General features: G+C 39.0%; 2 protein-coding genes across 13 annotated transcripts in view; one reads left to right on the top strand and one right to left on the bottom strand.

The window, feature by feature from the left end:
- dcp1b (decapping mRNA 1B) overlaps window positions 1-9392 on the bottom strand; it is a 16245-nt gene extending 6853 nt beyond the window's left edge. The window contains exons 1-5 of one of the 2 annotated variants that reach the window (XM_055189810.2): window positions 9187-9392; window positions 8570-8723; window positions 8383-8423; window positions 5624-5751; window positions 1652-1718 (exon numbers count right to left, since the gene is read on the bottom strand). In XM_055189810.2, the coding sequence (XP_055045785.2) occupies window positions 1652-1718; window positions 5624-5751; window positions 8383-8423; window positions 8570-8713 (380 nt within the window). In that variant the 5' untranslated portion in view covers window positions 8714-8723; window positions 9187-9392. Of the gene's footprint in view, window positions 1-1651; window positions 1719-5623; window positions 5752-8382; window positions 8424-8569; window positions 8724-9186 lie in introns of those variants that run through there. The other variant, XM_055189811.2, reaches the window with a different exon arrangement.
- cacna1c (calcium channel, voltage-dependent, L type, alpha 1C subunit) overlaps window positions 2224-25584 on the top strand; it is a 181982-nt gene continuing 158621 nt past the window's right edge. Inside the window, exon 1 of one of the 11 annotated variants that reach the window (XM_073867683.1) lies at window positions 2224-2716. In XM_073867683.1, the coding sequence (XP_073723784.1) occupies window positions 2590-2716 (127 nt within the window). In that variant the 5' untranslated portion in view covers window positions 2224-2589. Of the gene's footprint in view, window positions 2717-11810; window positions 12509-25584 lie in introns of those variants that run through there. The other 10 variants (XM_073867656.1, XM_073867681.1, XM_073867673.1 and 7 more) reach the window with 10 other exon arrangements.

Genomic DNA, 25584 nt, shown 5'->3' with positions numbered 1-25584 from the left:
GGTCCCGAAATCACTACTGCGCAGACTCAAGACACAAGATGTCAGCGCCGTATCGGGACACTAGTGGCTTAACTTTTCACCAATGGAAGAGAGCGAACGGGCGTCGTCCATCTTTTTTACAGTCTATGATTTAGACTGATAAATCTAAATTTAAAAAATTGACCCTTACAGCTGGTTTTGTGGTCCAGGGTCACATATGTGTGTGTACTGTGGGTAAGTATTATGTATATATGGATAAAAGTCTGTGATATTGCTATGGGGCTGTTTACACTTGGTATTAAGATGTGTTTTCATCGATCTGATCACAAGTGGACGAGAGAGACACATTACGTTTACAACTGGTATTTAAATCCGTCTCTTTTGTCCACTTTTGACCACTTCTGTGCTGAATACTATGAGGGGGTGGTCTGTGAGACAGTGGGCGAGTCTCTCTGCTGTCATTCAAACCCGAGCGGGAGTAATTATGAGTTTATATGGACACAAACTAATATTATGTCGGAGTGCACTGCTTGTTTAGCAAGTAAACATGCTGCACAGGGTTTTGTACATTGAATTTTCAGCGCAATTGATGAAATAGGATCGCGCAACTTTCACACGCTTTCAAAACAAAACTACGGAGATCAGCCGCTTAGTTTTATCAATGAAAGGCTAAAAATAGCGCTGTTCACCGAATTTTCACGCCAGAAGTAAAAAAAGACGTAAAACTTGTGTTTAATACCTCAGATTAGATAAATGGGCGGAGAAAAGGCGGTCGCGTGTGGCTGTTCGAACGCATTCAACCACATGTGCGTTCCGCAACTCCAAAGCGATCCGATCGAAAGTGCTTTCGACCACCTCTGGATGTGGTTGAAAGTGGTCGAAAGTGGATGAGCTCAAAACTTTTGAACACCGTTTACACCTGGCATTAACGTCGTCCACTTGTGATCCGATCGACGAAAACACATGTTAATTCCAAGTGTAAATAGCCTCTATATGATCCAAAACACACCAGCAAGTACACCTCTGAATGGCTGAAGAAAAACAAAATGAAGACTTTAAAGGACCTAGTCAAAGTCCTTACCTCAATCCTATAGAGATGCTGACATGACCTTAAAAAGGCTGTTTATGTTCGCAAACCCTCCAATGTGGCTGAATTACAGCAATTCTGCAAAGATGAGTGGGCCAAAATTCCTCCACAGCACTGACTCATTGCAAGTTATCGGGAACTCTTGATTGCTGTTGTTGCTGCTACGGGTGGCCCAACCAGTTTTTAGGTTTAGGGGATTTTGTTTTCCCTTAATAATAAAAACCTTCATTTAAAAACTGCATGTTGTGTTTACTTGTGTTATCTTTGATTAATATTTAAATTTGTTTCATTATTTGAAACATTAAAGTGTGACAAACATGCAAAAACATGGAAGGGGGCCAACACTTTTTTCATGCCACTGTAACCTTGATATCTTTAATATTGACATAATATTGAGTAAGGTCATGTCAAAGATTAAAATTAAAGTGAAATCAATAACTGAATAAGCTTTCATAACTAGATTTTAAGCCTGGATTTCACAGACCGGGTGACATACGCAGGACCAGTCTTTGGGGGTGGGCCTAAGTTTGGATGGAAAGTAGAAAGCAGAAAAAAGGTGAGTTTGCAGATGGAGGAACAACTCACGTCTTCATGAGTTCTGCAATACGCTGACAGTCTTCTCTGTCATAGAACCAAATGCCATAGATGGACACTGCAAAAAAAAGAAAGTAATTATAATATGATAAATTAAAAACCCACAAAGTATCAACACTGGAAGACATCATTATTAGCAGCAAAAATACCAACAAAACTGACAGGAAATCTGCTTATGGCCACAAAAACACACAATATGTACACAATCTCAAATAGACATTCCTTTCCCAGAAAGTACAAACTCCCAAGACCCCAAGCAAAACCACAGCCAACCACTTTACCAGTCCACCAGAATGCTCATCTGTCCCTGAACACCCATAATTCATCATATGATTTCTTTTAGGATTAGCAGGAACTGGTCATTTAATAAAACAACATATGGGAAAAAAACAGCATAGACTTCGGTGGCTCAACAGGACACCAAAAACAACCATATATGAAACAACAAGCCGAAATTACAGTGATGGGTTCAGACTGTAGACCTGTCATGATAAAGATGTCAGTGAGGGCTTAGAACTAAACTTAGAGTCTGGTGCTGACAGCTACATCAGGACCTGTTTCATTCACCTCCACGAGTAAAGATAACAGAGTAAAAGAGAGAGAGACCAAGGGTTGGAACATAGTGCACCACGTGGGTCAGCCCATGGGAAAGAACCCAAACAAAATACTGCCTGGGAACTGAGGAACACACACACACACGACACAGAAAGATAGACTGAGTGAAAGGCTGTGAGAGAGGATGATGAGACCAAATTGCAAGACCTTTTAAAGTCAAATCCAAGACACAACAAAAGCAAAAACAACGCGTTTGTGGAATCACTGAATGGAGTTGAATCCACACTATTGCCAGAGGATACGGTGAAGTTCTGACCTGCTTCAAACAAACTCAATCTTCTTTCTGCAGAGGATTTAAACCTCAAAGAGAGAAGATGCTGCAGAGGCTTTTCAACCGGCGTGGACTGAAACACAAGCGACTGGAGGAGGACGTAGAGGTGCGATTCAAAGGGAAACTGGTGACTGAGAAAGAGCTAGGCTACACATACGTTCGGCCAGGCGGTAAGAGCTCCACATATTCAAACCTGCTTAAAATTTCCTGCAACACCATCACACATCTTGCCCATACAATTGGCTTTGTTTAAGATAAGCTGACAAAATCCAGCACACTTGAGAAATAGTGCATCTGTCTGTCCTTCTAAATATTTGAACAGACCACTAACCACTTTGTTCTGCCGAAATGCATGATACCTCATATCTTGTTTGAAAAGAAAAATGGCAGAAAACATCCAATCAGCATACATTAAAACAGCTAAACTACATTTTTGACAAGTAAATCACAGAGACCAGAGTTGGGGTCATTTATATGGGCTAGCATGCAGTGGCGTAGCCAGAGGGGTGTCCGGGGTGGCACTAGCCCCACTGACTGGCCACCCCAAATTTAATGCCCTACTTTCACTCCCTCCATAATTCACTTCTGTTAATCGACATGTTTATTTCGGCAGAGAAAGCACAATGTATAAAAACAAATATTAAGAGGATATTAACGTACATTACAAACACCAAATAATGATTTCATCATAGGCTGAAAGAGTGTGTATAGTAGCCTATTTGTCTTTCGGAGGACTGAATAAAGCTTATGCGTATATAATATAGATTGACCTGTTTTTACAACAAAAGTCAATGCCATGTTTTTATTCTTAAAGTGTATGATGATTAGATTTACTGTGTTGGACTGGACTGACGCCTGAAACTTGAAAATGCGACGTGTCATACCCACCGATAGCGCACATACAGAGATTAAATCAGTTAATGCTCGTGTCTTTTCGTCTTAAACGGACTATACACGGAAATACATATAAAACTTCTCAAAACTAAATATAAACATTTTATTGCATTCGGTCTTTTAAGCCTAATAAACAGTCCCTTCCTATAGTCTCATATTAAATAACATAAGAAGAAAAGGAAATCACCCACTGCTCCTGAGCAGTATTAGGGAAAGTTACTTTTGAAAGTAATGCATTACAATATTAAGTTACTCCCTATAACTAATTGCATTGCTTAGTTACTTCTTATGGAAAGTAATGCTTACGTTACTTTTACGTTACTTTTGCGTTACTTTTTCTTACTTGGCTGAGGCTTGATCTCTTTCAGGCGTTTTTATGACAGAGAAGTTTTGCATTTAGAAATAACCATTACAAAAATGTCAAGCTCTGGCCTGCCATTTCCGTTTTTTAACTTAAACTGTTCCCACTCAGCCGCGACGCATAGAGTGCGCAATTCTATGTTAACATGTAAGGAATGATTGACACCGGGCCATTGAATTATAAGAAAATACAATTTTTCTTATAATTCAAAGGACCAGTGTCAATTATTCCACTTATACAACGGTTACCACAAACATCGCTCCGGTGCCTATTTTAAAGACATTTGACAGGTTAGGTGTGCAAATTACAGAAAAATAATTAATACCCATGGAAAATTTCTCAGCCAATCAGAATAAAGCATTCAACAGGCGCGTGCTATAAGTTCAGTTTACTTCCATACATAAATGTTTTAATCAAATTAATTAAACTGAAAAGTAACTCGCATGACTTTAAAAAAAAAGTAACTCAAATATAAATGTGTACATTTACAAAGTAATGCGTTACTTTACTCGTTACTTTAGAAAAGTACGTAATGCAAGTTACCTGTAATGCGTTACCCCAACACTGCTCCTGACTGACTAACTTCTGTAACTTTGCAACAAAGATTTATCCATATTTACTTATTACAAAAATCCTTACAGTTGAGGTGCTATTTAAAGTAAGTTTAAGATTTGTAATGGAGTTTAGATTTCCTGAACAACTTAACTGAAGTTTACTGCAGTTAACATAACTTCATTAGATGCGAGAAACAAAAAAGCTTAAAATTTAGCCTTACATTATGTTTACATCTGTGCTAGGAATGCATGCAATACATTATAGGAATATCTAATGTGAGGGTAATGTAAAGTCATCAGCAAACATGGGATTCATTCATGTTTTTTTTTTATATTGGGTAACACATTGTTTTCTTTCATAGAATATGGACCCCCTAAAGTAGCCTTGGCCACCCCATTTCTAAAATTCTAGTTCTAGTTCAACTACTTACAGCACTATAGGAATCACACAGCAATGACTTGCATCCAGAATAACTAAACAACCACAAAAGCAAGAACGAGAAAATCTCATTTGGTGACCGATAATCTGGTGTGATGCTCAACTAGTAAACTCTCACCTGCATGCCGACATGGAAACCGATACGATTTGTAGTTTCATGTAGCGTAATGTTCCTGCCAGTCGGGTACCACCGATTTTCATGCAGTTTTTTATGCAAAGCTTTTAAACGTCACTTGCTGAAATAAGATCTACAAAAATTCATTCAATCTGCCTAAAGTACCTTTCCGCATACACTATCTATAGTTCTTTTATCAGAAGTATCATTGGGAAGTTGTTATGTGTGCGAGTTGTTATCTAATCACGATTGGCTGGTTGGGTCTGTGATGCTGGCAGTAAAACTGGGAGAGAAAGACACACACTTCTCTGCACCATATAAGGTACTGTGGCTCAGAGACCTCTTATACAGGCATGTCTGCCAGCAATCTCTGATCTCGCTCTCTCTTACACATATACTCACACAGACGCCAGTCTGACAGCTCTCTCAATCTAGACACACACATTTACTGCTGTTATTAAAATTTTCAGTTTTGAACAGATGCGGAGCTTTTGCTCTCACAAAAATACATACATAATGTGACTTTTTCATGCAAGCTAATCTGCCAAAATTCAGATTTCTAATCCCATCTGTTATACAACACAGGTGTTTCTGATGCAGATACTGTCATATCACCACATTATGTCAGGATTCATTTAAGAAAAACAAAACTTGACCAATCGGCCAGTACTTGTTAACTAATGAGCATACGAGGAGTTTCACAGAGAGACTTACAGCGTGCATTTCTGTACAGAAGAAATGGATGCTGCAGCTGAAAATCCAATTCCTTAGTGATGGGCTCCGTCAGGTTTTCCATGCTCAAGCGATTCAGGATGGTGAAACCATGCCTTGGGGAGGCAAGCCTGATACACAGAAACGGCTTTATAGTATATATTGGACAAAACACACCATTGGGTTAAAAAATTACCCAATGCTGGGTTGCTGTTATCCAACCATGGGTTGAAACCACAACAATTAGGTTAAAACCCAGCGTAATTTGGAGCGTATATGGATACAAGTCTGTAATATTTCTATTTCAATGGGTTTGACTACTCTAGTAACATTAATGAAGAAAAATGTTGATGATACACCATTTAATGACATCCTTCAGGATGACAAAAATACCCCAGTACACAAAGTGGGTTTCATATAGAAATGCTTGGCTCTATTATGAGGGCCTGGGGTCTCATTTATAAAGCGTGCGCACAAACGCACAAAATGGGGGTACGCCAGTTCCCACGCAAAGGTTATGATCTATAAAAAACAAACTTGATGGGAAAATGAGCTTGCGGGGTAGGATCTAAGGATGATGCATGTATGCACACTTGCAGGTGATCTGTGATTTATAAAGGGAACGTTGATTAGTAATATTTTTTTGGCATATGCCATTTTTGGCTTTTGTGTGTACATAGACTTTTAGTAAGGATCCTACGCACAGTTTTATAAATGAGACCCCTGTACTGCACCTCTATACCTATAAATTGCACAAATTCTGTAGACATCCTAACTTATAACTTAAACTGGGTTTTCGCTACATGTTGTAGGCCAATAAATGAGGAGTTTGGTTCCAAAACGCAATAAATCAATTTTGGAAAATTTTGGGGGAAAAATGTGTTTTCTAAACGAAGAAAGTGACAAGATGAAAACCACTATTTTCTGTTACAAACTTTCACATAGCATCTTTAGGTTATAATAACATTAAAATTCAAATCCATAATTTGATTTTCAAAGATTTATTATAATTTTCAGCAAAATGCAATAAATCCATGACAAGTTTTTTTTTCCAAAATGCTATAAATCTCTTAAATCAATATTTAAATGTGCATTCATCTTTGCCATGTTATATTCATTTAGTTGACTAATGGTATACACTGATTACATTTTTTTTTAAATTTCATTAATTAAAACACTTACTGTTTATATTAACTGTCATGCTGCTGTCCTCCACTTTTTTGAAAGCGATCAGCTGTAAAATGTTTTGGTCCTGCTCGATTTTCGTTGACTTCGGGTAAAATAATGGAAAGTTTTTCATAAGATTCTCAGAGGTCAGTGTGTTAGCATAACAGAAGCTTGATGCTGTCGTGTGAGAACAAGCAACAGCTGACATTTTTCCTTCGCCCGATTGGCTTACGTTTCTTCTTCGTCACAGAAAACCACCACAGGTTTATCATTGCCATCAAAAGTATTATTTTGTTTTTATTTGTTTGTTAAACGTAGGGTAACACATTTTGAAAAATGCTAACGGTAGCCGCCTAGCAATGAAATCCCGATCCCACCCTCAAGTCAAATCGCCATCCAAAGTCACGCCTCTTTCAAAACACATGAACACGCACAGATCAGACGGTCATATCTCATGTCTTATTCACCAGTGAGAAAACTTTGCAGTACAAAGTGAATAACACTTCCAAAATAACCAACATAAACAACTGGTTTACATCAGAATTAGTTTAAGCACACGTTCGGTTGTGTAGACGTAGTAACTATATCGTTACGCTAATCCGCAAACGATCACAAATTTCATAAGCAACACAATGTTTCATCAAAGTAGAATATCTGAACCCATCTCAATACAAACATATCGCGTACCTACCTTACCAAAATAAACAGTGCAACGACCCTTTCAGACCCTTTGCCTCCTGCAGCTGTTTGCATCTCGTGGTTAAGCAGTAAAGTTACCGATGTAAATTTGGGTTTTTACTCTTTGCTGATCCAGGCAGTTTTTGCTGTTGTTGTTATAAAAGATGTCTTTCGTTTTGTGGCTCGTGTGTAGGTTGTCAATTCAGCAGAAAAGTTTGCTATTCTCGCTATTTACAGACAGGAGTGGATCGCACGTGAACGCGCCAATGACGTATGGTGTCTGAGTAGACTCGCTGCGCAGTGGGCATTCAAATTACGCTTACGTATGAGGGACAAAAAAGGAAACGTCCGTTCGGACCGAAATCTATGATTAGTTGAACATTTTTTGGTCCTATGCCTTTTACAGATGACATAAATTTCTACAAATACATTTAAACAACTTAACACATTGTCAGGATGTGAGGAGACTTTTAACCAGCATAACTAAAAATGTTTCAGGATCAAATCTGTTACCCTACCTTTAATCACAAGTACAAAGTAGATGAGGAAAACTAGGATTCTGTGTGTATTCAAAGCGCCGCCATTGTTGTTTACAATGCGTGGAATGATGCGCTGTGATTTGTTGAGCGGATTTATTGCATTCTGCAGAAAAAGAGAACTGCCGTTTATCACGTTTTGGGAAAAAAGGGAGAAAAGATGACAAAATAACACTGCAGATATCGTATTTTGCATAAAATAAGGAATTTAATTTTTACTACTGACCTGATACAATACTTATTTTGGTGGAACTATTTTTTTAAATGGACTTTATCATGTTTTGGAACCAAACTCTTCAAATAATCATGCAGGTTATTGTAATGATACAGTAAATACTGTACAGTGCACTTGTATTACTACAATGCTAAAATCCCACAAACCTGTTATAGACAAACAGAGTTCCCTCCACATCTGTCTTCTCCTATATAAAAAGAACAATGAGATGTTGGATGCAGGCAAAATCAACTTTATGAGCATTATTAGTATTTAAGCCTCTACGATAGTAGCAATTAATATACCAATTTATTATAAATGTCATTAAGGATTTTGATATCACTGTTTGTTTACCCATTCATTTGTGGTGTTGTTGAAGGTGTATAATGCTACTTGGCTGGCCAGGTCTGTGATGCTGCTGATATAGGGGTCGAGCCTCTGCAGAGCAGATAGGCTCATAGCTAAACAGCTTCCACCTCCACCTCCACTCGCAGTCATGATTTCAGTCCTGTCATTTCAACAAAAACCAAATAAATGTAGATTTTAACAAAGATCGGGTCCAAACTAGATTGTTGTAAGTAAGTTAATGTAGCTACATGCATGACTCCGCAGAAGTTGCCGCTAGTTGCTCTAAGGGGTTGCTATGCTGTTGCTAAGACGTTCTTTTGCGTGAATATATTCTTTAGTGGGCTCATTAAGAGCTTTAACGCAAAACTATGAAATTCAGATCACTTATCGGATTAAAATAACAGCCCCGAGATGTTCATATCTGAAGCACAAACTGTGCAGAAAGAGATACGCACCATAATTTCATATTTACACTTAGGAATGTGTTCAGATCTCAAAAAGTGACGACTAAAATAAATGTGCAAGTAAAATAAATAAAGGCTGTACATCTTTAATAAACAAAGTATATTATGCATTCTTCATTTATTTCTGTTGTAAGCATTTTGACTCAGAGTGAAACTTACCTCTTAGAGAAAATCTCGTCAACAATCCTGATTTGTGGTCTGTTGTGTGTTGTAAAACAGGGTTAAGTAACTTTATTTCACTCTTTGGGTGGCTAATGTACACTTTAAAACTCTTTTAAACAAGTAAACACTTTGTACTACTACTCTGACTCCTGACCTGCTGCCGCTTTCGCCATATTTGCGCTGATATGAGACAGAACTAGCTGCTCTCTGAGCGAGAGCGCGCGCACAGGCAAAACAATCGAGTCCGAGTAATCGATCTGCTTTAAGCCCCGCCCCCTGCAGTTGTAACTCCTATTAGCTCACCTGAGAGCCTTTCATTTGCATTATAATGCAGAAAAAAACATGTGTAGTAATGTAGCGAGCTGATGTTGCAGAATTTGTTCAAGCCCTCTGCAGATTTTGAGTGTTTGCATTGCTGCACTGTTTGCGCTCTGGTAAGCATGGTTATTTGTTGAAGTGTTTGTAATTTCTCGTCCAGACCTCAAGCTCTAAATATAAATATTGATGCACTCTGACTTAAACACGTTTCGCAATACAGATGCCTTATCGTCCCTAACAGGTTTTGTTGTAGCATATAATAAACAGTTATAGTTCCTTAATGACCACCACATAAATGCTGTAGGAAAAAAACAAAGAACCCAATGTGCCCTCATATAAGTTAAGGGGTGTCCAATCCTGCTCATGTAGAGTTTCTGTACAGTTGGAATTTATAAATAATTTTGGTCCTCAAGGAGCAAAACTGGACACTTTTGGTTATGGTTTATGTCAAAGTAATACAACTGTCTAAACAATGTCTTTCCAATACAGGGGTTTTCAAACTTTTGACGGAAGGGAAAATTATGAACCTTTCGCGATCGGGATCAATTTATTAATCCATTTATGTGTATATATATATATATACATTTATTTTGTCTTTATTCTCTTAAATTTTCTGGGGACCCCTTACCTTCTGGGGGTCCTCAATCTTGTTCCTGAGGACCCGCTGTCCTGCATAGTTAAGTTCCCTTCTCCAACAAAACTACCTGTTATTTTACAGGATAGTGGTGGGTCCCAAAGAAAAAACGTGGTTGAACTTGAAGACCTCCGTTTTAGACAATTTGCTTAACTGCACTTTATTCGTTTGTCAGTAGATGGCAGCACTACGCAATTACTCGTTTTATCCCCATTCTTTCTAGGATTTGAAACAGATTCCAGGGAGAACTACTGTACATCTTTATAAACGCCTTTAAAAATAATCTTAAGTTTATTCACAGCTATAAAAACGTGCCCACCCAAGAAATAAAGAAAAACTGCGAGTTTACATTATTTTTTTAATCACAAATCTTTGTTTATTTGTTGTGCTTTTAAATGTTCAGTAAAGTATTACATTTCATAACAAATAAATTATGAGTAGCACAAAGGGAAAGGTGATATAATGCTTTTGTTTAGTTAACTGTTTAAAAATTAGTGCAATTTAAAGAGTCATGCCTTGTAACCGTACAGCACAGCTGTTGTATATCAGTTCACTGTGTGCAAAGAGAGACACATAATTTGTCTTGAGATTTAAAATGTAGGTCTGGACACTAAAAAGGAATTAGTAATCTTTTAGGTGCGTTAACCTGTCTTCCTTCTGAACAGATGCCCACATTTCACAGTTTTTTGTCCAATCCATAAAACGGATGTTAAATGTCACTATATGACATCAATAAAAAACACATTCTGGACATTTCCTCTGAGTATTACATAAACATACCAAAGTTAATTTGAAGATGCTAAAGAGAATTTGCTGACCTCCATCATGAACTTTAGTTCGAAGCCAAATACGATCAAAGATGTTCAGGAGGATGCTGGAAGATCTCAATTACATTCATGCAGGGGAATGTCTGAAGTTCTGTACTATATGTCTTCTATACTCTGAGTATGACTGATTGAATATTCACAATCCCCCATTTAGACGCAGTAGGAGAGAGAGAGAGAGCGAAAAATAGAGTGATAGGATAAACTGGGGGCAGAGGATGTCTCTTGGGACATTAGAAGTTTTCTCATGGCCAGAAGGAGGAGCAAAACCAAGCAAGGTCCTGCTAAACTCATACTAAACCATTTGCTGATGAAAGATTCTCTGTCATCTTGTAGAAATTCCCAGGACCCACCATCCCCTTTATCAGAGCCCGAAAAAGATCAGGACATGGCTTATTCTTCCATGGGAAGATCAGGCTGGTTAATGCCCAGCAAAAAATGAGAGGGGAAAGGCCATCAACCTGACACCTGCTGCTGACAAACTAAACATTCACCCCAGAAGTGGCATCTAGCAAAGTATCTAAACATGTCACGGCAGATGTTCAAACAGGTATATGAGCGTAGTCCTATATTCTCGTACATGTGTATCACTTATTGTGGTCCAACTCTGGGATAAGGCATTTTTGACAAGAACTGTTGAAGAGCCAATGTCCAGACTGCAAGAAAATACCTGGTGGTCATTATTTGTGTACATCTCAGAGAATTTAAGGCAATTTGCCTTGATCTACCCAAGTTTGGTCTCCTTCAGATACAGCATGTCTGGAAAAGCGCGGAGGATTTATTCTCTCTTCTAGCGCAGTCACATCTGGAAGCAGTCAGGGAGTCTACAGGGGAGGGGGTTTGGTCGTCAGATCATTGCAGAGAGGCTGGTGGTGGTGGTGAGCGCTCTCTCTCCGCAGGGCCACAGACTGACTACTCCCCTTTCTCTCCAATATGGACAGGACGCGGCCGATTCTGCACTCTATTTTCTAACGAGGCGCGACGCGAACTACGCCCGTTCTGGAGCATCACAGATGGGATCGATCATATGTGAAGATTTAACCCCGTGAGATCTGGAATATATACGCACCTTTTACCTTTTGATGCGGTCTCCGAAACTACGGCAGCGCCCGCGTTTCCTGCGTTTCTTCCGGCTGTTGCAGCATCCCAGTCGAACCCCGTTTCCGAGCCGTTCGATCCGGTTTGATTATCGATTATCGGTGCTGGTATCATGTTTCTTAGGTAGGGCCCGGATGTTCCAAAGATGCACTGGTTCGTTTTCTTAGGTGGTTCCTGCGAATATCCTTTCCTGATCTTTAGCTCTATAATGGGGATCAGGTAATATTAACTAAGCCGCAAGAGAAGGAATATCGTGCGCTTTGCGTTCTTCATTTTTTCTTTCCCCCCTTTTTTCTTTGATTTCTTTCCCCGGGTTGCTTTTTTCTACCCCTCCTTTTTAACCACCTTTTTTCTTCATTCACCTTCGGATAAAGCCGGACTACATATATGGTAAATGAAAGCAAAAACATGTACATCCCGGAGGACACCCTTGAAAACCATCAAGGTAATTTCTCTATTTGCATTCTCTCTGTTTGGAAACTGTGCCATATGGATGTGATGTTGGGGGGGGGGTGCATGATAAGTGTTGCTGGCGTTATCATGGGCATGACGCGGGGGTGTACCCAAACCCCAACCCGAACCCTTCAACATATTCTGCGCAGTGATAATGGATGCTTTAAGCGCTCTGATCGCTTTTAGAGGACGTTCAACACATGAAACCTCATTAAATCTAAAAACTTAGGTATTTTATCTTCATCGTCATTATTTGTGAACACCAAGGAAATGCGCATATATAGTTGATAAACTTATGGTTCTTGTATATGCATTATGTGGCCACATATGCGCACAGATGTCAATTGATTATCCTGTCAGCACCTTCAGAGTTAAATGGCGTTTTAATCGTTTCATGCGGCGTGCACACTTCAAGTACGGGCCAGACTGCATTGATCACCGCTGTAAAATAAGACAGCCACACAGTCCGACAGCAAAGATGAACTCGGGGTGGTGTCAGCAGCCCATTAGTTGGCAGTGATTGACACGTTACAGGCTTATTCTGTTCTTCACAGCGTCTCATCTGACGAGCCATGCCCCCTCATTAGTGTGCATCTGTTGAATTTTCCTTCTTATCAGACAGCATCAGCTGCTGCTGTGGCGCAGCACACCTCCACAGGTTGTATAGCTTCAACATGATGTCTTTTCCCATCACCATATCCCCCTCCATCCAGGGCCTCCGGCAGCCGTGGCAACTGAGCTGCCGACCCATAGCAACAGCGCAGCTCGCGATAAGCCCTCTCCCCGCGCGCGCACCTGCCGCACCTGACTGAACAAGCGCGACCGAGCGAAGCCTGTAAATTGCTGTCAATAATGTAGCCCCGCCCCCTCAGGCCTACCGCACATCCGTCACGCGCATAGTTCATTACGATGTTTTTGTTGCGCTTGCATGCTAGAAAATAACGATAGGAATAATCACAGACATTTTAAGGATATTTACAGGGACAGTTCATCCCAAAAATGAAAATTATGTCATCATATAGCTACTCATCCTCATTTTGTTCAAAACCTGTATGAGTTATGAACACGAAAGAAGATATTTTGATAAATGATGGTAAGTTGACGGTAGGCTACCACCCACTGACTTCCATAATGGGAAAAACAAATACTAAGGAAGTCACTATGTACCGTCAACTGTGCTTAAAATAAGTTAAGTTGTGTTTAAGGTTTAAAACACGAGGAAGATGACAGAATTTAAATTTTTTATTGTCTCCACTATAATGTGTTGGGCTCTATTGGTGGGATGTTAACACAAGGCACTCAAAACACAATAAAATAATTTTGTAATGGTTTTAATGGTAAGAACTGGTGGTCCATTATAGCATTTGTAAAGAAACACAAGAATTACCAATAGTATTGTTTTTGTCAGCAATAAGAGAGAAGAATGTGCTTTGATAGGCCATTTTGATAGACAGAGTAAAAACCGACGTGATCTTTGTTGGTTTTAAAATAGATGCTGAATGACAATGATTTACAAGAATCTAATTTTAGATGGTTCTCTTTTGGGATTCGGTAGCTTTATATAAAGCATAAAGCAGCTGTTTATTTTTGGTAAAGACTTACATCTTGCAACTTTCCCTTTTTTCACTGATTGGTTTTAATAGCTGTCATAATGTTTTACACAATGTAATAACTCATAAGATATACACACGTTTAATGATTTACTGCAAAACGTTTACTAATAATTCCCTAAAATACTTAAAAACAAAATAGACAAGGCAGTAATCTAGGAAGTACAGCAATTATGGGCTGTTACTAAAAACATAGGCTTTCAGCAGTGATGCTCTCCGCATGTTCTGGTTATGTTAACATCGTGGATATATGTTTCTAGACACGCTTCCCTATAGATTTGCTGTGCATGGACAGGGCTTTGTAAATGTTGACACTTGATTTAATGACCAGATCTATTAATAGGCCCAGAGAGGCACAGTTAACAGCTGATAATGTCAATAATGTCAAAATATTGTGAGATTAATCATCCTGGTCAATATATTGGCCTTTTTCTACTCGTAACAGTTTCTTATCACTTACCAGTTGCTTAACACTATTCGCGATCAACCTAATGGACACGCGCATCCATTAGCAGTATACACTTTTGTGTCCTAAAGAGCAGGATCTTCAAAGTGGCCCGTAGCTCAGCAGATGTTCATGTTTGTGTTGCGTTGTCGTCTATCGCTGCTGACGAGGGCTGGCTTTCAGGTAAACACAGCCTCAGTCAATCACAGGACCAGAGGAGAGAGACGTGTCACAGCCAAACACGAACCTCTTCTGCTACACAAACACTCAAACGACTGGAAGATAGAAAGGATGTTTTGTGCGCTATGATACTCCGATTCTGGAATGTTAAATATGACTCCCGAGTCTGTCTCTGAACACGCTGTTGCTTTGAGCAAAAAACGTATGCATTGTTTTTTATTAACAGATTAAATCTGAAAAAAATGTCAAAATATGTACCCCAGCTGTCACTGGAGCTGTGCACTTGCACCTAAAGAAGAGTCCCTATAGTAACATATTAGTATCATATATTGGTACCAAATGTAAACATTAGCCTACTCTACCAAAATGTACATATTAGGACCATTTTATATGGGTACTGTCCCAATGATAGCTCGAGTACATATTTTGACATTTATGTAATGCCGATGATGTCACTGATGATGTCATGTCACCCTGTACCTAAAGCTTGTTATTCTAAGGCCCTGTTTACATTGGAGCATTTGTGTTTTAAAACTGCATTTTAAAATGAAAACAATCCTCGTTTATACTGCCATTTTTAAAATAATCTTTATCCACAATATACATGAATGAAACGTGACCAATCACGTAACTGGGCAATGCGCATAAAAGTGTTAAATAACTTATTACTCTAATAATAGCTTACCTTTGCGCATTTAATTTTGTACGGACTGACTGTATTCTTCAGATAAACACCAAATAACTTATCTTCCCTTACCTGTTGCTGTTCAGTGCGTGTGTGTGTTCCCTCACACGTGTTCTCCGACAAAAAAGCGTGGTCGGCTAAAGTATTAAAAATTAATATGACGTTATTTTTTAAAAGTTTGCGAGGTCCGTGCACATCCTCCACTAGCAACACAGAAATAGCAAAAAGCGCAATCGGCTAAACGAGTATTAAATATTAATATGGCGTTGATTTTATTGTTTTTATTAATTTATATTCACAAAACTTATCAACAAAACATTAAGAGACAAATTATACGAAACAAAATTTATTTTAAAGTAGCAAACAAAACCTAGATCAAACTCGAAAATAATGTCTGACCCATTACAATTCTCCCTTCATATTGGCCTTTACCATGTTTAAAATTATAGTCTATCTTTCGTAATAAGCTAACTAAGTTTAAACAAAACATAAACAACATTACAACAATATTCAAACCCAATAATACTCAAACATAAATATAAAACAGACATTATCTAAAAGGATACATGTTAAAACAATCTGATATAGCGTTTATAATAGGTGGTTGGTAGATGTTTACTATTTTTGGCAAAACCTCTGTTGCAAACCTCCATTTACCTGAATAAAAATAAGTTTTACTTTAAAAATTATGCGCTGTCACGTTAACATCAGCTGTTCGTTTACATAAGACTCCGTTTATGTTCATTTACACTGCAGCGCAATGTCAAACTAAAACAGGGTCTGCAGCGTTTGCGAACAACTCCGTTTTTGGAGGTCGAAAACGGTGGTGTAGTGTAAATGAAAGGTGTAAACGCAAAAGTAACGTGTTTTAAAGGATAAATGCATTAATGTAAACATAGCCTAAGTCTGGCAAAATAGTTCATAATGTGATGATGTAAGTGGCTATGCCAATCGTTTACAATTTTTCCTGTAGCTCAATATGTAAAGCACTGGTTAGCTGGTTCGATTCCCTTGCACACTAATAACTTTATATAAAAGCATCTACCTTTGTAAATGTTCCTGATTAACAATCAAGTGATGGAAATTTTAACCAGAAAGGCTTTGTAGTTTAAGGATCTGTCTGTCTTTCGTGCTCTCTTGAAGGTTGTTGGTTCCCTTGATGCCCATTGATTAAGATGCTCATTGGTAATGAGGGCAGGCTTATCTAGCTTTCTTCCTTGGGCTTTGGGCCAGCCTCATATGACAGGCAAATCAGGTCATTAGCTGAATTAATATGTTTATAAAAGATCTCAAAATGCCTGACGGGGCTCCAGGACGCCATCTCGGATGACTTTTTGTCTGACAGGCGCTGTGTCCTGGACTTTTCTTCTTCGTCTTCCTCCTCTGGGCAGCATGATCAAGCGTTTCTTCCCTCTTTTACTTCAAACGCATCCAGGTCAACTGTATCTCCTCACAAGTGTTTCCAGGTTGGCCGATCTCTGGAATCTGTTCAGTATTTATTGCTAATGTTGTTTGTTCAAAGCGTTGTTTAATGTTTACTTAACGAATATTTAAGGCAGCAGAATTTGCATGAACATAAACTCTCTGTAAATGCAGCAGCGTTGAGGAAGTTAGCGGTATGTTTATTGCTATGGATGCGGCTTACAGAATCTGCCGTCATGGTTTTCTTTTATTTTTTTCGCTTTGAAACATAAGCACAAAGATTTAATGTGTACGCTCGATTGATTCGAGTTTTTGTCTGTTTGCTTTTACATTTGTTTTTGTTTTTAATCAGTCATTGGATGATAAGAAATACGCCATAGTGCCTTTAAGATGCCCAGTTAACAGACAGACCAATCAGATTGAGAAGTCGTCCTGTCCATGCAGAGAAGTTAGTTGAAGTCACAGAGGATTTGTGAGACTTGTCAGATGTTGGCATTCATTTAGCCACAGAAGCACTCAGGGTAGTACAACAATTAACAGCTGTCCTATAAACTTTGAGCAGTGAACCTGAACATAAGTAGAGCATATGTTTCTATCCATTGTGCTTTCTTATTTGCTGTATTGAGATAACCATGGCATGTTACTTGCAAGCTTTATACCATGAGTAGGTAGACATTTAGCAGATGCTTTTACATAAAGTGATTTACAGTGCACCTGTTGCATGAACGGTCCCTCTGGAGCAACCTTAGGTTAAGTGATTTGCTCAAGGGCACAATGGTGATGCCTTATGGATTGATCCTAGCCACTGGAGGCAAGTGGGAATACTATGATTTGCTACGTATGACGCTACTGTGGATAGTATTTGACACTATACTGTTACTAAGGTTACTAAGGTCTTTAAGACTAAGGCCTCTTCCCAAATTCTGGCATTTTTGATATTTGTTAAGATAGGAAAATATTTGGTCAAGGATACAACTATTTGAAAATCTGGAATCTGAGGGTGCAAAAAATCTAAATATTGCAAAAAATCGCTTTTTCAAGTTAGCCAAATGAAATGCATTACTTATGTTTGGTAGGAAATGTACTAAATATCTATTTTATGCAAGAAGTTTTCAAGTTTTCTGAAAAAAAAATCCATATTATTTCCTGTGTAGTGTAGGATAATATCATAAAAAGTCTAGACTTTTTGAGGCACACGTGCTAAACTGTTCGCTTTAAATGCTTATATCTTCTGTATGTGAATACTGATTTATACCAAAATGCTTTTTTGCAAAGTTGTGTTTGACAAATGAAAACGTCTCGGGTTACGTATGTAGCTGTAGGGAACAAGACGGGGCGTCTTCTTTGCCATACTTCCTGCGTCCCTGTAACGCCGTCTTTGGCAATATTTCAGATACCGATACACATACGCACTTACCCCTGGAGGCGTCCCCAAAGTGTCACCGCAGTGACGCAGCGCGAGTTCCTAACATTGTATCTTAAAAGGTAACACGATGTAACTTTGTTCTCACTTGAAATGTGTCCCCACGCTTAGTCCTTAAATTAGCGGATATTGGACCTGGAAAGTCCTTAAAAAAGCTCCTTGAATTTGGTGTTAACTAAGGTGTGGGAACCCTGCAAATATACCTGTGTGACTTATGACTGGTTTTGTGGTCCAGGGTCACATATGCTTAATTAAAGTGATCAGAATGGCCTTCAGCAGGACTGCAGTAAAACGTATGTGTGTATGTGTGTGTGTGCGCTACTTTGAATTCTGTGTGCGAAGTGTCACATCCAGAGCAAGTAGGACACATGAATGGATGGAGGAGTAGAAAAATAGAAGGATGACAGACTGCATGAATAAATGTGTATATGTTAATAAAGCAGAAAACAGCTGCTTGTGACACATTGGCACCGCAGGCACCCTCAGCATTATGGGAAAGAACCAAAGCCCCCCATCAACATGTGAGTCAGCAGCAGGTCACGACATCGTATCTCTCGCTCCTCTGAACCTTTGTCCCCCTGGCAAAGACGGCTTGAGTGCGCGCGAGCGTGCGAGATGTGTGTGAAAAGGTCTGGAGTGAATTAAGTGAGTTTTGACTGGTCGTAATTATAACAGTAATGTCAGTTCGTCATCGTAATATTTCATCTGTAACATTTTTCTTACGAGAAACTGGGATTTTTCTGGAAATGCACACGGTCTTTTTTTCTTTCTGCCGCGTCCTTTAAAATGTTTGGAAGTCTTGGGTTTGTTTCCTCTCTATCTGCTGTTGACTCCGTGCTTAGTCATGCTGTATTATAAACACACACCGATCATTTCCACTTAGTTCATGTGGTGAACAGCTCCTTGTGTTTAGGTTTTATCACCAGACGTTAAAGGGAGTTTTTAAGTCCTCTTTAAAGCTGAAGTGTGTATTTTTTATGTCAAAATAGTATCCCAGCTTATTTTAAGGGTGCAAGCAACAATAAACCAGTTGTTTACTCTCAGTAAAAAAGGTACAAAAGTTGTCACTGTGGCGTTACCTTTTCAAAAAGTACACTTTTGTACCTAAAAGCTGCATACTGGAACCTTAAAGGTCGCGTGGGTACATATTGGTACCTCAAGGATGCATATCTGTAGCTAAATGGTACACATGGGACCTTCTTAAAACTCGGAATACCTTGCAGGATTTTTGCTCTCCTATTAGATCATTACCTTCACACTGTGCGACATGGATCGTTTAAACTTGGGTACAACAAGCATGTGGACTGTACGATTATGACACGGAAGCTTTGGCGGCTGCGTCACACATTAGCGCAACGTCACTAGCATGCGCTAGTGGTAAACAAATACCAGTAGGCAGGTCGTAGCAGCAAACACACTGTGCGTGATTATGCTGAATTTCTGAGACTGTCAGAAGACTATCGTAGGCTATCTTTAGACGCAAGACCGGGAAAATGGCCGTCTTTGAACCTCTCTCACTGTGTGACATATGACCACCGATGAAGAGACACGATCACAGAAATTACGACGGTTGTTTCACTATGGCAGTTTTTCGTCTGGGACAGCCAATAATCATGTAGTGTATCCCGGGCTTAAATGGTACCAGCCCAGTGACAACTTTTGTACAGTACCTTTTTTTTGACAGAGTAGGTTTGTTACCCGAAAGTAAATTTTGGCACTGTGGTGCTATCAAAACATTTTTTTGGTAGAAGCCTAGGTTACAAAAAAATGAGACCCTGTCTCTGAGTGGTTTTGGATTAGATAGACTTTATTTTTTATATAAAAAAAAGTTTTATATTCTTTTTGTCGTCTTTTTAAAGTAATTGAATTGATTATTAGAAAATGTTTTTTTCACATAAGCTTTGTCCAGTTAAACCATGTGGAAAAATGTGGGGTGAAATGCGGATGAAGCAGTAGTTATATTTCATTATTACCTTCTTTCAAGAACTGCAGAATTATTTGGAATAAAGCAAACAATGTAAACACAAAGTACGCCTGGATCAACAATGCATGTTATGTGGAAACTGCAGAGTAAACCTACAGTAGGCCTAAACCCTACTCAGATTTTAGTACTCTCAATTTGGTTAACTATAAAGGGACACTCCACTATTTTTTGAAAGTATGCTCATTTTCCACCTCCCCTAGAGTTAAACATTTGATTTTTACCATTTTGGAATCCATTTAGCTGATCTCCGGGTCTGGCGGTAGCACTTTTAGCATAGCTTAGCACAATCCATTGAATCTAATTAGACCATTAGCATCGCGCTCAAAAATACAGCCGCAGATGTGTTGTTGTTGTGTGAAATCTGGTGCGCGGCATGGCGGCAGCCGGGTGGTGGGTGTACCCAAAACAAGGATAGGAAGCGGCAGCATTGCTGATACTTTTTAGCTAAAAACAGACAGACTTCACGCAAAATAGGCAGAAATGACATGCATTGTGAACGTCAGACTTAATCATAATAATCATTTTCGTTCCGTCTCGTCTCTTCAACGAAAACTCGAAAGCGTCTCGTCATGTTTAAGTCACCTTAGAGCCATTTTTAGCTAGTCATCTTTGCGTTATCATCATAAAAAAGGTGCGCCAACGAAATAATTTCGTTATCGTCATCGTTGACGAAAACAACACTGACTAAGACAGACGGAAAATTAAAGTGGAGTTTACCCTTTAAAGAAATCAAATTTGTTTTAGAGTGTCTGACAAACTTTTGAGTATCTGCTTTTGGAAGTGCAAAAATGATTAAGTGTAAAAAATTCCCTAAACAGCGAGAGGGTCAGGTGTTTAAAGGGGGGGTTTAATGGTATTTCAAGCATTCTGACTTATTAACACAGTTATAGAGTTGTTTCCTCATGCTAAACGTAGGCAAAGTGTCAAAAATGCAGTTGGGCGTGTTTCAGAGTATTTCTGTGCCGAATGCACTTCGCCAGGGTTCGTACAAGTTTCGGCTAGTTTTTTTCGATTACGGTTCTAACTGACATTTCAGGGGTTTTCGATACGTATCACTTCTTTATATGGGCTTCCGCCGGAAAACTTCCCCCGGAAAACCCCACCCAGCCGTCAGTCAGCGGGAGACGCTAGAGCTTGCTAACAGCTTATCACGCCACTCAGCTTAGTTTAATTTCAAAAGTCAACAATGGCACAACAAGAAGTGTGTTTTTGGATGTAAGGAGAAGACATCCAGCCTTATGGAAACAATGGATATAGTTTATTATCCGGATTAGCAGCGGAGTTTTGCGTGTGTGTTTGATGCGGTGGATTTTCAGAACCGGGTCATGACGAGTTACACGTGGTAAGTAAGACTTCTGTCTTATGTTGGAAATAGGTGCGTGTATATTATATAAATGACACGAACATGTAGTGAATCATAAGTTAAAACAGTGTTGTATAGTGTTGCATGACTCGTACTCGCTCCTCCCGTGTTATAACTCCTCCTTCTTCATTTTTTCATACGTTATCGGAAAGATTCTGTAAAGCTAATCTTTCTTTTATAAATCTGATTAAATTAAAGACTCTTCAGAGATATAAAGGATGTCATACTACTCTATAGGTACTCCAGATTAATATCAGAAATGCAGAAACAGCGTGTGTTACGTGAGCTTTAAAAAAAGCTTGTGTGGATCTACAGGATGTCAAAGGAGATATAAATTGTGATGGCACGATACTTCAGAGTTTTTCTCCAATTCAGAATGTAGGTGGAAGTGTTAGTATGGTTGTGTATGTAGGCCAGGCCTGATGTGTTTGCTCTGAGTGAATATCAGATCAGCTCCCTACAGACTGCTGTCTCTCTTCAACCCTCAGTCTTACAGTCCTCCGCCTCGCTCGGGATATTAACCAGTACCTTGAATATGTCTCAGAGAAAGCACGTGAAATGTTGGCCCACAGCTGGTTTTCTGTTTGAGTCCTGTGTTGGTTTTGTAGCTCATAGCGTTTGAGGAGTTGCCGTAAATCAAGGTGGACGCAGTCACAAAGGTTTTCCGGTGGGTCTGACCTTGGGAAATAAATGCTGGAACTTTAAATGGGATGTTATTGCGTTTTTTCTCTCCTTTATACTACATCTCTCGGTCTCTCTTGATTCGATTTCCCTCTCCTCAATTAGTCCGTCCCTCCTGCTTGCGGCCTAGTTTAGGTGGTGCTGAATTCTCAGTGTGGGTTGCATGTTTAATACATCAGTTTTAGATTTGCTGTTTGATGAGCGTCTGATACCCCTTTAGAGCGCACTTGGAGATAGCAACACGTTTATCACGTGACTTTGACCTGATTCAGCTGACCCTGGTGTCCTCCTGTGAACAATATTACAGGTATTTTCACCTGACCAGGTCCTCGGCGTGAGATTTGTAATGGTTTTTGCTAGCTGTGATGTGCTGTGGTGTATCAAGTATGAATTCAATTACGAAACCTCAAATATTGAGAACACGCATGTAAGGATGGTGGATTTATTGCCGAGGCTGATTAGTTGGGTGGATATTATCATCACTTGCTGATAGTTGTTCTGCTCGGCCAATTAACAGAAATGTCACCTCTTCCTTGAGTCATGTCCCAAAAGCTTTTTAATGCCAAATAGATCATAAATTATGAGTAGATACTGTGTCCCTCAGATTTATTTTTGAACATCCCGTGTGCTTACAAAAAATTATATGATTTAAATACTAATCAATACATGAAATAAATTTTTGCACTGTAAAAATGCGTTGTGGTGGCTTGTTGTTATGATATAATTTAACCTCTTGACACGCACTAATTCGTGGGCAGGATGACGTCAGTTTTTTAACGCTGCTAACAATATCTATATAGCCTACTGTCTACAAACATTAGTAATTAACATTACTATACATCGTTTAAAAGGTCTACAGGTTTAGCATCAGTGTATGGTCTCTGTTTTGAGATACAGATGCTCTAGCATCATAAATGAAGTATTTTGTGACAGAAGTTCAGATGACAACATGCAAAATATAAACGGGACTTCTTACCTTTGTGTTGATTTAATGATCGCGAGTCGAATTCAGTCTGTTATAAATGTGTGAATAACTCATGAAAACCCTCTAATAGAATACATCCATTGACCATTTTTGTCTACAAATGCATATAATCCATGAAATATAGATATATAGTCTAGGGATGCACGATATATCGGCCGACATATCGTTATCGGCCGCTAACTGCTTATTTTTAACATTATCGGTTATTGGTCTGATAGCAAAATTAGGCCGATAAATGAAAGCCGATAAATGATGGATTATGTTGGTTTGTTGAACCACTTCACTTGCTCATTACTGGCCATGTGGAGTTTTGATTGGTGCTTTCTGTGACATAGCACGAAGATGACACATGTTGCGGGCTTAAGAAGAGTATGCTAGTCTAGCGCAAAGGAAAGATGTCCGCGGTCTGGGAGTTTTTCATTGTGAAATTAATATGAATATTTATCGGCCTATATATATATATATATATCGGTTATCGCCCCCCAAATATAAAGAGTTATCGGTTATTGGTATCGGCCAAAATTTCCATATCGGTGCATCCCTAATATAGTCTGTTGTTTACATCAGATTTCGCATGAACATCTTATAATAGAATATAATATACAATCTGAGGACTATTTACGTCGTAACACTGTATATGAGATTACACTTTAGGTTCAAGTAAACACAAACCTGCGTTCAAACAAAGTGGCGGGAGTATAATACTTAATATCCAAACAGCGCCGTCAAAAATCGTGACATCATTTGACTTGCTCGTTCTTCAATTGACTTCATGGAAAATATTGTTAGACAGAACGTGTAGCCAATTAGATAACGAATCCAACGATCTTTGTTTGACGTTCTATTCCCTGGTGTGGAAACTGCATTTTATATGCTAACATAAGGATAAATAATTATAAGAACGAACGTGTATGCATGTAAACAAAAGACTTTTATTTTGGGGCTGATTGGCACTTTGAAAAGGCATGTGTTCGGCCCACCCAAAAAAGTTAAATGCACATGTGCGACCTGCACACACCAAAAACCCAAATCTGCAGGTGCACATATACTACATGTACTATTCTTATGATAAAATTAGCGACACATGCACTGTACCGTAACCCTCGCATACATGTAAAAAGTGAACTATACTTAGGCCTCGGGGGTAACAACAGCCCCTCAGCACTTTTACATATCAGCACCATCCTCCTACATTTCCATTTATTTATTAAGCAGGCACATTTTTCTGAAGCAATGTACAAATCATGGAGAATTTAGCACTGTAAATAATGCTATTGGCACTTGAACGTTAAAAACCATTGCAGGTCGACCTCATCAGATATTCTGTATATTATTAAATGTCGATTTGACCCCTTTCCGAAACGCTTTCCAAATAATCCAACCTCCCAATTAACATAATTAATGATGCATATGCTTGGATTTTAATTACGCATTGCTAGTATATTGTTTTCTTGTTGGGTGATATTGAATGAGAAGTGATGGATGCTTGTGTTTGTATAGAGAATGGATTGGGTTTCCCTCCCCGGATGGCAGGGGCATATTAGAGCGAGTGATTTATGTACCACATCAGTCATGCCAGCGTCACACACAGTGCGAAACGACTGACGCTCTTGTGTCTCCATCAAAATCCACTTTATTCAACCCAGAAAGTTACCAGGTACATGACAGGTTTGCTAAAATGATGCTCCATGCACAACGTTTAACTAACAAATACAGTTTGTATATCCTAAACATATAAAGCTGTGAATTGCCAAAAACCTTGCGATATGATATGGGTTGCGATGCAATTTGTAGTGCGCAATAATTTGGTCTATTTCCTATTTTTTGAAATATAATAGGATATTATTTTAGGAAAGCTGTCAATCTATAGGTACTCCGTTCATGCAGTTTGTTGAGTAGATGTGTGTGTGATTTTTCTAGCAATGGAACTTGTTTATGGTTAAAAAAATAAATGGACACTAGGCATTAGGGGTGGGCTCTTCTGATGTGAATCAATAAGCACAGTAATATCCCAATAGAAACAGACAGAGACACCCTAATGAACCCGGCAATGACTAATTTTATTCAATAAATTAAATCGTATTTATTTTCTGAGTGCTCCATAAATGTTTCAATTAAACGCAAATGGCCGATATTAACGATTATAGCATCATTTCTGAACACCAGCTTTCCGCATCCCTGAGCCAACCGATTTTTCAAGTGACTCAAGGTTTGTCTGCCCTCTACTTGCTGTCCGTCTCTCCTTGCCCGTCCTCTGTCTCTCTTCCTGTTTGTTTTCATCTCTTTCTCA

Source organism: Misgurnus anguillicaudatus, chromosome 1 (assembly GCF_027580225.2).
Source record: "Misgurnus anguillicaudatus chromosome 1, ASM2758022v2, whole genome shotgun sequence".
In the NCBI taxonomy this organism is placed as follows: Eukaryota; Metazoa; Chordata; class Actinopteri; order Cypriniformes; family Cobitidae; genus Misgurnus; species Misgurnus anguillicaudatus.
This window is presented reverse-complemented; position numbering and strand designations above follow the sequence as displayed.